The sequence below is a fragment of the Monodon monoceros genome, unplaced genomic scaffold, assembly GCF_005190385.1.
Source record: "Monodon monoceros isolate NGI ecotype Baffin Bay Population unplaced genomic scaffold, NGI_Narwhal_1 Super_Scaffold_13, whole genome shotgun sequence".
Classification (NCBI taxonomy): Eukaryota; Metazoa; Chordata; class Mammalia; order Artiodactyla; family Monodontidae; genus Monodon; species Monodon monoceros.
This window is the reverse complement of record NW_021703769.1, coordinates 65124633-65136656: the sequence shown is the minus strand read 5'-3', so window position 1 is coordinate 65136656 and position 12024 is coordinate 65124633. Positions and strand designations below refer to the sequence as shown.

The following is a 12024-nucleotide window of genomic DNA, read 5'->3' as shown; positions in this document are numbered from 1 at the left end:
CTAACCAGACTTACGAATTCCTTTTGGTGATCTTAAATACTGATAAGTATGTCAAGGTAGGAGAAAAGAAAGCAAACCTTTTTGGAACCTTCATTGTATTACAATGAAAGCATTTGCTTACTTCTAAATGATTTGCATACTGGTAGGACTGAGTTACACTTCTTTACATTTTAATCTATATGCTAAATATAACTCAGTAAAAATGATATCTATAACTACATGCGCGCTTAATTTCTAGTAAAAGGCTATATGAAAATTTTGACTTTGAAACTAGGATTGTAGAATTCTGGTCCTAAATTTTAAAAAGCCAAGGAAAGACCATTAAAAACTACACATACATGATCTTAGGCTGTTCTTAGCTAATTTCTCCACAAAGCAAAAATGCTAACAATTATAATGGTTCCATCGTGGAACAGTTGTACAGCCCAGAGTGCGTGCTCCTCTAGCTCTTAGAATTTCCTCTCCTATTCTTTAGCTTTTGTGTTCTTTTGTTCCACTTCCTGGGAGATTTCCTCAACTTCATTTTCCAACCCTTCTATTAAGTTACTCATTTTTGTAAGGGTATATTCGATTTACAAGAGCTCTTTGCTGTGTGATTTTTTTAAAAAAAAAAACATCTTTATAATTGCTTTACAACGGTGTGTTAGTTTCTGCTGTATAACAAAGTGAATCAGCTATACGCACACATATATCCCCATATCCCCTCCCTCTTGCGTCTCCCTCCCACCCTCCCTAAGCCACCCCTCTAGGGGGACACAAAGCACCAAGCTGATCTCCCTGTGCTATGTGGCTGCTTCCCACTAGCTATTTTACATTTGGTAGTGTATATATGTCCATGCCACTCTCTCACTTTGTCCCAGCTTACCCTTCCCCCCCCCATGTCCTCAAGTCCATTCTCTATGTCTGTGTCTTTATTCTTGTCCTGCCTCTAGGTTCATCAGAACCGTTTTTTTCTAGATTCCATATATGTGCATTAGCATACGGTATTTGTTTTCTCTTTCTGACTTACTTCACTCTGTATGACAGACTCTAGCAAGACCTGTATGCAGAAAACTATAAGACACTGATGAAAGAAATTAAAGACGATACAAACAGGTGGAGAGATATACCATGTTCTTGGATTGGAAGAATCAACATTGTGAAAATGACTATACTACCCAAAGCAATCTACAGATTCAATGCAATCCCTATCAAATTACCAATGGCATTTTTCACAGAACTAGAACAAAAAATTTCACAATTTGTATGGAAACACAAAAAGACCCCGAATAGCCAAAGCAATCTTGAGAAAGAAAAATAGAGCTGGATAAATCAGGCTCCCTGACTTCAGACTATACTACAAAGCTACAGTAATCAAGACAGTATGGTACTGGCACAAAAACAGAAATACAAATCAATGGAACAGGATAGAAAGCCCAGAGATGAACCCACGCACATATGGTCACCTTATCTTTGATAAGGAGTTAAGAATATACACTGGAGAAAAGACAGCCTCTTCAGTAAGTGGTGCTGGGAAAACTGTGTGAATTCTTAGAATTGCATCTTGATCCTTTTTTCATGGACACGATATTTTATCTTAGGATATTGATAGTTTTTTATTACTTGAAGTTTTCTTCTCCAGGCCTATTGTTTCCTCCAAGATGCTGTCTGCTCTTGGTTCTATTTGTCTGTTACATGAAATGCCTTCCTTACATATGGATCTTTGGGTGCCTGTTCAAGTTTAAGAACAGGGCTCTAATGTTATCTGGGAATTTCTGTAGGTGTGGGTGGGACTTGGTGGGTGAGGCTTTTTTTGTGAGGTGCTCTGGCCAGCCTGTTTCATTAGGGGGAAGTACCTTAAGTCTTTTATCTTAGGCTAGTCAGATTCCCAAGGAATTTCTTCAATTGTCTGCCTTCTGCCAGGAGGGACAAAGTCAGCTGCCAGTGTCTGGGAGCACAGGGGGAAAGAAGGCTGGTGGACACTCTACAGCCAATACAGAAACTTCCACCAACCCTCCTTTCAGTAGAGTAGCCTCACTTTCTACTGTGCCTGGTGTCCTAGGCTTCTGCAGGGTGATGGAAGGGCAGCTGGCTGGCTACACAGGGGAGCTGAGTGGGTCTAGAGGTCTGATGCTTTAATTGTCTTTCAACTGAACCTACATTTTTAGCCCCATTTCACTCCCCCTTCCAGAGGTTCCTTGTGCCAATTCTTCAGCCTTTGGCGGGGGGGGGGGGGTTTTCGGCCTTTGGGGGGGGGGGGGTCTTCAATGATGAAAACTGGGTTCTTAGATTTTCCTACTGCTGACCTAGGATCCAGCCTTCTTGGGTCTGCTAACTCAATCACAGTCTATCTGCTTTCCAGCATCCAAAACTTTGTTACTGTTGATGACTCTTCCTTTTCACCCTCATGGGCTTATGCCATTAAGAAAATCTCTTTCCTGTCATTTTAGTGGAGACTTCGGAGCAAATGGACCTAAATATGTGTTCAATATACCATGTAGTTATGGTATATTGTTCAAATTTCTAAAAATCCTTAAAATTTTTAAGGAAATTCTCACACCAGTAACGAAGATTTTCTTAAGTTTTAGATTACAAAGCATCTTTAACACGCATTTTCTTTGAAACTGATGACAACTATGCAATGGTAAAGATTATTGTTTTATAGATGAGAAAAACCAAGAAAAACGAGAGGTACACATCCTTTATTTAAAGCAAACAGAAAACGTATGTGCCAAATCTAGAAGTTTTTTTATAAGAATTTATTAGAAATGTTAAAAATCAAGAAACCTTGCATAAAAAAATCCAATTTTCAGCAGCTTGAAAAATTGGAAAATGGGGCAACACTGGGCCTACACTCCCCATGGGGACAACCATTCGGAGCTGAATCTGGGCTGCCTCTTTCAGGTGGGGCTGAGCCCTCCAATTCACCCCACCTCCACCCAGCTACTTCACTCATGTGTTACCAGGAGACATTTGTTTTGTTTTGCGGTACGCGGGCCTCTCACTGTTGTGGCCTCTCCCGTTGCGGACCACAGGCTCCGGACGCGCAGACTCAGTGGCCATGGCTCACGGGCCCAGCCGCGCCGCGGCACGTGGGATCTTCCCGGACCGGGGCACGAACCCGTGTCCCCTGCATCGGCAGGCGGACTCTCAACCACTGCGCCACCAGGGAAGCCCACCAGGAGACATTTGAATTTGAGGCCAGAAAGAAAGAAACCACTTTATTTGGAAAGGCAAAATGGAACTCAATATATATGCAAAAATAAATCTATAATGCAAGCCACTTCTCTGGGTCCACGCAGTGTCCACCTTGTCTAGGTTAAAGGGGTACTGCAGAGATTAGAAAAGTGAATAACAGGCACAAATGCAGAGAATATGCATATTTTGTCTCCTTTCCCCCACACAAGCTGCATATACTCGTGTAAACATTTTTGATTTGTAAAACATGTCTAGTACTGCAGACAAATGTGCTCGGACGAAAGGAAATGAAGTCACTAAAACAGCAACAACAGTAATTTACCTGGCTTGGTTCATCAAGGTCGCATTTGATGATAAATTCCCACAGGGCCTCAGGTGAGGAGGAGAGGATAAGGATATCCAGGTGCACAGGGGTAACAGATTTTTTCCTACTTACATCTATAAAGGCTGCTTTTTTTCTTTTTAAACCTACAGCAAAACTGAAAGAGACATTACACTCCAGTTTAACTTTAAATTTTATTCCCAGGATCCTCTAAATAAAAGCAGCTCTCAAATCCTAGCTCCAGCCTAGCCTCTAACCAGCAGGGTACTTGGAAAGAGTCTACCTTTCAGAATCATGGATTCTCTGTGATTGAAGATGCAAATTACATCCCCGACTCTGCTAATCTCCTGGACCTTCCCCTGTTTCTTGCACCTGAAAAGAGTCTCTGATGGCTCCCCAGTTGGGCTAGAATATCCTAGGGTTTTTTGCTTTTTTTTTTTTTTGGCATGCCTAGCATTTGTGGAAAAAGAAGATGCCCTAACCAGCTTCAGAAGGCACAGAACTAGCTTTTTAAAGTGGAGTAAGTTCTGCTGGCTCAGAAGGATCTCAGTATTTTGCAGATCATTTTGCTCTCAATGGTCCTTAAAGAAGCATTTGCCTAGCTATCCCAGCCTCCTGCAGAAGGGGACTGCCCTGACATTAAGGCCATGTGAGTGGGATGAATTACAGGGGTGACTGTTCAAGCCAATCCAGACAAGGAATCATTAACCGGTTGGAGGAACCAGAGCCACAAAGAGTGTGTGCTGTGACTAGGGCTGGTTCTCCATTGTTCATGAATTTACTGAGTGCCTACTCTGTGCTAAGGCACTGTTTTTAAGCGCTGGAGACCAAAATAAAAATTGAGATGACTCTTGCCCTCAGGGTTTAATATAGTAGCTCTTAAGTCAGGATTAGAGCAGGGGTTGGCAAACTATAGCCCAGGCAGGCTGTTTTGTCAATAAAGTTTTATTGGAACGCCAGCCATGCTCATTCGTTTAGGTATCGGTCACCGATGTTTCTGCACTACAACAGCAGGGCTAAGTAGTTGCAACAGAGACCATATGGCCCGCAAAGCCTAAAATATTTACTATCTTGCCCTTTACAAAAAAGTTGCCGATCCCTGCGTTAGAGGAAAGCACTGACATATAACTAAGAAATGAGACAGGTAGTCAGGGAACATAAATGATTTGCATAATAAAATCTCAAAGAGCAAGAAGGCTGGTTGAACTAACAAAAGCATGAATTTTATGAGGCTTGACACCTTTGAAGAGATAAGTCAAAATAAAGTTGCTTCTAAAATGCAAATTAACTATATGCACTGGTTTAAAACACACAAACAAGGCAAGCCAACCACTTGATCTGTGGAAACGGAAAAAGGGATCAGTTCCAACATCTAAAGGAAACTGGTTGTGATGAGTCCAAATACAAAAACAGGGATACTGTCATTTATAGCTGCTCTACAGGATTTTTCAAGGGTAATTTTGACTCTGCTTGATTTTTCCTTTAGGGCACACTCTGAACTTTGAAACCTAATGCATGCACAGGGTCATGACTTCACAGTACTTAACATTAACATGCTAAAGCACCTGTCTTAATGAACAGGTAAGAATGGTTCGTATGGAAATTCCCTGGAGGTCCAGTGGTTAGGACCCTGAGCTCCCACTGCAGGAGGAATCGGATTCAATCCCTGGTCGGGGAACTAAGTTCCCACAAGCCGAGTGGTGTGGCCAAAAAAAAAAAAAAAGAATGGTTTTTATGTTACGCTCTGTTTTTTTTATGTTTTCATTTTTAAACAAAGGAAGAGAGGCTGCTTTAGCACTTGGGGTTGATCAAAGCAGTCTGTTTTCTTTGCTATTTGAAACACCAACTGGAATCAAACTGGTGTTAAATCTGAATTCCTTCTAAAGAGAACGCTCATTAAATACAGATAGCCATAGCCTGGCCCTGGGGAAACCACTGGAATTAATGAGTGTTTATAGTTCTTGCCCTTTCATTCTCCAACAGCTTAGACAAATCTCAAGGGACCGCTGCTGAAAGCATCCTGCTGCAAAAAACAAGAAAATCACCAAAAGCTTCAAGCAGAAAATGCCAAGGACGGGGGTTGGGGAGCGGATTCTTCATAAGAACACCAGGTGCTAAGAAAATACGGAGGAATACGGTACAAAGGGTACTTCAGTATATTGTGGATGCTGCCACTGAAATGCAGGGTACATGTCCGCTTGGAGGACAGGCTCCAACTTTCAAAGCCACTGTCCTTACATGTAAAAGCTCTGAGGTGCACCCAAAAAGGTGCACGGTAGCTGATGGAGGAGTTAGAGGTAGTAAAAGTGTGCATATAAAAATCAAACCTGTTTTGTAAAGCCCACTGTAGAGAGCATGCTTCAGAATGGAATTTGGCTGTATTCCAGAAAATAAGCTGCATTTCAGGAAGGACATTAAACTAAAAGATTAGAAAACATGGGAATTCCCTGGCGGGCCAGTGGTTAGGACATGGCACTTTCACTGCTGAGGGCCGGGGTTCAATTCCTGATTGGGGAACTAAGATTCCCCCCCAAAAAGAAAACAGTGTGCCGGTCTTCCCCCATGGCAGAAGGGGGCCTGGGTGATGTACAGTCTCACATCCACCAGAAAACGCCAGCACACTTCCAAATGCTCTAAGAAGGCTTTGCACTAAGTCACGACACTACATGCCCCATGGAAAGTTAACGTGCAGCTCTACTGTACCCCATTGCATCCTTACTCAGGAAACACAGGCTCTGTGGTCCTGAGATTTCAGCCCAGCCTGAAAAGGCTGATGAGCAAAGCCTTAGTATTTTCCATCCAGGGGAGAAAAGATACATTTTCTTACATCTCATGACAAAAAACAACAATAACAACAACAAAACACAGAAGAAGAACCTCAGAGAGATATGTTGGTTCATTAGGCTGGTTTTTCAATCCCCCTCCCCCAAAATGCTGCCCTAGGGGACAGCTGCAGTGTCTCCACTGGTAGCAAAGACATTTTCGAGAGTCAACAATAAAATACAAAAGTTGATTTACAACACACTAAAAATATTTGCCTCCTCCAGCCCCAAAACAACCCTAAATAAGTAAAGAAGTCTTTTTCTTTCCCCCACTCCTAGCCCTTTAGCTTGCGACTGGCTGGCAGTGATTTTTCCAGCAAGCTATTCCTCCATCTGTGCCCAGGCCTCCTCGGCTTTCTCGTAGTACTGGTTGGCCAGCCGGCCCTTCATGGCTTCCATTGCTGCCTCGGCTGCCTTGGTGTATAAGTCGCCTGAAAGAAAGTGAAGGGGTGAAGCACCTGTTATTTTTGCCACCCAGTGTCCCCGACCCCCTCTCTAGAATATCACCCCTCAGTTACCCTTTCTTGCCTCTCCCTCCACATAACCTGGTTGGGGCTCTGGGTGGGCATGTGATTCAAGCCTGGCCAATCAAAGCACTTTCCCATTCCCCACCAGGCCACAGGGAGTGGTCCACATTTAGGCACAGCCAATCAGAGTAAGCCATCTCAATAAGCACAGTGATTGGTTTAGGGATGGGTAGGTGATTCCAACTGAGCCAATGAGAATCAGGCTGAGGGCTTTTACAGGGCAAATTGGGAATATATGAAAGTAGAAAAGATAAAGTATAAGAAATAAAAATTATGAACAACCTCACGTCAGTTCTGGAGAGGTTTTGCCACCAAATGAATTTGTGCAAAACATATAAAAATAGTTGGTTTTCAGAGCTTTTTGGATTTAGAAGTTTCAAATAAAGGACTGTAGAGTTGCAGTATTATTTGCTTGATTTTGTTACACCACCTTAAAAAATAACTTTTAAACTTAGCCTCATCCTATACCTGTGAAATCAGGAGCTCAGTATGTCTATCATGATATTTAAAAAAATACATATAGGGACTTCCCTGGTGGTGCAGTGGTTAAGAATCCACCTGCCAATGCAGGGGACATGGGTTCGATCCCTGGTCCAGGGAGATCCCACATGCCGCAGAGCAACTAAGCCCATGCACAACTACCGAGCCTGCACTCTAGAGCCCGTGAGCCACAACTACTGAGCCTTCACGCCACAACTACTAAAGTCCACGCACCCTAGAACCTGCACACCACAACTACTGAGCCCACGTGCTGCAACTACTGAAGCCCGTGTCCCTAGAGCCTGTGCTCTGCAACAAGAGAAGCCACCGCAATGAGAAGCCCACGCACTGCAAGGAAGAGTAGCCCCCGCTCATCGTAACTAGAGAAAGCCCGCATGCAGCAACGAAGACCCAATGCAGCCCAAAATAAAAAAATTAAAAAATAAATACACACATATATATTTCATATATATATAAAAGTGTGAATCAACTGATGACTGTATAAACAAAATGTAGTATCTATACAATGGAATATTATTCAGCAATAAAAAGGAATAAAGTACTGATACATGCTACAACATGAATGAACCGTGAAAGAAGCCAAGACACAAAAGGTCACCTATTATACGATCCCATTTATATGAAATGACCAGAATAAGTAAATCTATAAAGATGAAAAGTAGGTTAGTGGTTGCCAGGGATGGAGGGAGGGGGAAATAGGGAGTCGCTGCTAACGGGTACCAGGTTTCGTTCTGGCGTGATGGAAATGTTCTGGAATTAGGTGGTGTGGATGATGGCATAATACTGTGAATATACTAAAACCCACCGAAATTTACACTTTAAAATGTTGAATTTTATGTTATGAAAATGTCAGCTCAATTTGTGAATTAAAAACAAACCTCCCAAACTCCTAATATTTGACTATTAAAATATAAAAATGTTCGTCTGCATACCAACTGCATAAAGCCCCCTTCTAAGCCAGCGTTATATGGGTATCCAGCCTGGCAAAAATACAGGGCCAGTACAAATCTTTCTCCCAACCGGAATTGAAAGAAGAGATTCAGTCTTGCATGTTGTTGTAACTCCCAGCGAGACAGGAATTACGTCTCTCACTGTCTAGCACTGTCCCACCCCAGGGGCAGGTCTGCCAGGCCCTACCTGATCTCTGCGGGTTCTTCTCCAGCCCGCAGCCGCCTGTGAACAGCATCTCTGCCTCCCTGGCCAGCAGCAGGTACCGGGGCTCATCGTGCATCCCATCATACTCCCCACCTTCATCACAGTCAGTTGTCTCCAGGGCAGTGTTGTACCAGAGTAGAGCCTCTGGCCAGCTTTGGGACCTTGCCAAGAGACACAGAGGAAAAGAGGGAAGTTACCATAGCAGCAAGGCAGGAAGGAGGAGGCCCATCAGCAGGAAAGGTAAGTCAGGAATCCCTATGGGGCCACCACCTCTGATTCAGGACCCATAGGACCCAATTCCACCACATCTAAAGGGTGTCATTTACATTGTAGATTTACATATTTATTACAATAGTGCTCAAGCAGTTTTCCCTAAAAAAATTGGGATAGTACAACAATTTTCCAACAGATGGAAGTAGAGCATCCTGAAGAAGGGGAACATTTTCCTCATTTGCACGAAATCACCCTATGGGAATTCCCTGGTGGTCCAGTGATCAGGACTCAGCGCTTTCACTGCCGTGGCCCGGGTTCAGTCTCTGGTCGTGGAACTAAGGTCCTGAAAGCCGCACGGTGAGGCAAAAATAAAAATAAAATCACCGTATGGGTGATTTTTGCATTAGCAGTGGCTGGTATCCCAGCCAATTTGCCCTGTGACTCACACAGGAGAGAAGGTGGGTGGGGGACTCTCTGTCGAGGCCTCCAGAACCTTCTCACAGCAGTCATTCAGCCCCATCTTCTGCTCTGCCTCTTCCGGCCAGCTCTGGCTCTACTCCAGCAAATGCAGAGTTTACCCGAAATAGCTGACTTCCCCCTTCTGGCTCTGCCCTCTACCCTCAACTCTTTCTCCTACTGCAGCACATGAATGGCCAAACCACCAAGGGCGTATGCTGAATTCAAGTTCCAGCTGAATCTGAACAATACAGAATAAAGAGCAAACCGGGCAGTGGGCTCTTTTCCTCGGGGTGTACTAATGCATATTACCAAACATGTGAGTAACTAGAGTGCATCAGGAACGAGCAAAGAGAGACACAGAGAAGAAGGTCTATGGGCCTCATGAAACGTTCCAGGAGCAACAGCTATATATATATATATATATATATATATATATATATGGACCTGGCTCTACCCTCCAGTCTTAGCTCCTGTCAACCTCCTCCCATGCCAGGCTCGTTGGGTCACGTTCTCCTCCCCGAACGCGCCAGCTCCTGTCTGCTTCTTGGCTTTTGCACCTGCTGCTCCCTCTGCTTAGAACGTCCTTCCTTCAACTCTTCCCATACCTGGCTCCTCACCTCTCCAACCTCAGCTCAACTTCTTCAGAGATGCTGTCCCCAAACACCCTATTTCTTATAATTACCCCAGTCTGTTCATCTCCTGTTTACCTACTTACTTGCTTATTATGGTTTCCCTGACTAGAACATAAGCCCCAAGAAGGTAGGGACCTTGTCTGTTCTATTCACTGCTGCATTCCCAGGGCCTGGCAAACAGCACAGCCTCTCTAAATGTCTGTTGAAGTGGCTGGCTAGGATGGTGTCAGGAGATAACCCTGACTCCATTTTATTTTATAAAAAAGGGAAGTTATTTGAAAATTACAGGTGACACACCCAAAAACCCAGGGTTTTAACAGTGGATTGGAAGCCACTGAACTAGATGATCTCACTTCTTTCAGCTTTGACCCTCCCCAGTCTTGAAGGGCAAGGCAGAATCCCCCCAACACATTAAATGTAAAAGGAGGGAAAGGGCCTACTCTCTCCCCACCCACCCCTACCCAGCTCTGCACCCAGCGGTTAGCATGTCTATCCTGCCTTGCAATTTCCAATGACTTTTCCTTGTCCTATTAGATGGTAACTTCTAAGGGGGTCAAAACCCCTTAAAATGCAAATCGCTGACCCTCAATTAATGCTCCCTGAATGGAAGAGGCTGGAGCTGGTTGGAATGAGGAAGAAGAGTAAGAAAAAGACTATAGCAGAAGCTATAGAAGAAAATCTTGATAGATTTAACTACAAAATATTAAAAACCAGCATGTCCCCAGACCCAATAAACAATGGTCATTGTGTGGCACATGTGCCATCCCCTGCACCCCAAATCTATGATAGCCAGTTCTCTTTTTTTTGGCCACACCTTGCGGCATGCGGAACTTCCCATACCGAGGATCAAACCCATGCTCCCTGCAGTGGAAGCGCGGAGTCTTAACCAAAGGAGCACCAGGGAAGCCTTTTTCTTTTTTTAAAAAATTTAACACTATCTTTTTTTTTTTTTTTTTTGGTAGCCATCTCAGAAAATTTTTTAAAAGCCAACTCATATACCAGAGTTAACAGTTAATATATTAAAATTTTTAACAGGGAATTCCCTGGTGGTCCAGTGGTTAGGACTCCACGCTTCCACTGCAGGGGGGCATGGGTTCAATCCCTGGTTGGGGAACTAAGATCCTGCATGCCACATGGTGGTGGTGGTGGGGAATATATATATATATATATATATATATATATATATATATATATATATATAATTCTTACAAATCAAAACCAAAAAACCTATTGTCTCAAATTAAAAAGAGAAAGTAGACAGAGGACATAAAGAGAAAACACATACAGCAAAGATTTTTTTTAAGGGCCTCAGATACAGATATTCAATGCCCAGCTCCAGCTCCCCACACCCATGCGGTGGTGCTTCCCCACTGCACTCAATGGGCACCACAGATGTTGGTATTTGATCGGACACAATTGTGTCGTGTCTGTTTTGTTTACCTCCCCTCCATGCCAGTAATTCTAAGTCCCTAAGAAGCAGGCTAATGTACAGTCCACTGGAGGAGAGGTGAAAAGGCCTAAGTTGTGGCTCCACTACTTACTGGCTACTTGACTATGGACAAGCCCCTTCACTTCTCAGAACTACAGTTTACTCATCCATAAAATAAGCCCCCAAATGCCTGCCCTGTCTGTGTCAAAGAGATGTGTTGGTTCATTCATTCAAACTACTACTGAGCCAGGCCCTGCACTAAGCACTGGGCCTGAAGAGATGCAGGAGACCCAATTCTAGTTCTCGGTGAAATAAAATCACAGATATGAAAGTGCATCCAAATATAGGGGAGCATTACTGTTACAACACAGTAGGTAGCTGACAAATGTTTGCATGACATGTAATTCAGGCAGGATGTCATGTATCCGGACGTTTTAGACCCTGAGAGCTCGAGATGACAGACCCACAGCCCTGACTTTCCTTCTAAACCCAGTGAGAGGGACATGAAAACTTGACCCACAGAGGAGGGAACTGCCAAACCGCCCCCATCCTGGAGGTTTAGACAATGAATGTGCCCACCCTGCTCCCTGCGTCTGAGGACAACAGGGGGAAGCCGAGATCCACTGGGAGCCACAGAGGGTGAGCAATGGGTCCCACTAAGAGTTCAACTCCCCCAACCGTCCTCTGCTCCTGAACTTCTGGGACCTCCCACTGGCCAAGCCAAAGAGCCGAGATGAAGCTGCCATTCTCCTCTCTTCCCACCGCAGAGTCCAGTCCTGGCACCCCT

The 12024-nt window shown here is 44.0% G+C and overlaps 1 protein-coding gene across 4 annotated transcripts in view; it reads right to left on the bottom strand.

The window, feature by feature from the left end:
- Nucleotides 1-3892: 3892 nt before the first annotated feature.
- The window catches only part of EEF2K (eukaryotic elongation factor 2 kinase), a 59396-nt gene continuing 51264 nt past the window's right edge, over nucleotides 3893-12024 (bottom strand). For 3 of the 4 annotated variants that reach the window (XM_029220038.1, XM_029220039.1, XM_029220040.1), the window contains exons 17-18: nucleotides 8487-8665; nucleotides 3893-6752 (exon numbers count right to left, since the gene is read on the bottom strand). In XM_029220038.1, the coding sequence (XP_029075871.1) occupies nucleotides 6643-6752; nucleotides 8487-8665 (289 nt within the window). In that variant the 3' untranslated portion in view covers nucleotides 3893-6642. Of the gene's footprint in view, nucleotides 6753-8486; nucleotides 12023-12024 lie in introns of all 4 variants that reach the window. The other variant, XR_003793082.1, reaches the window with a different exon arrangement.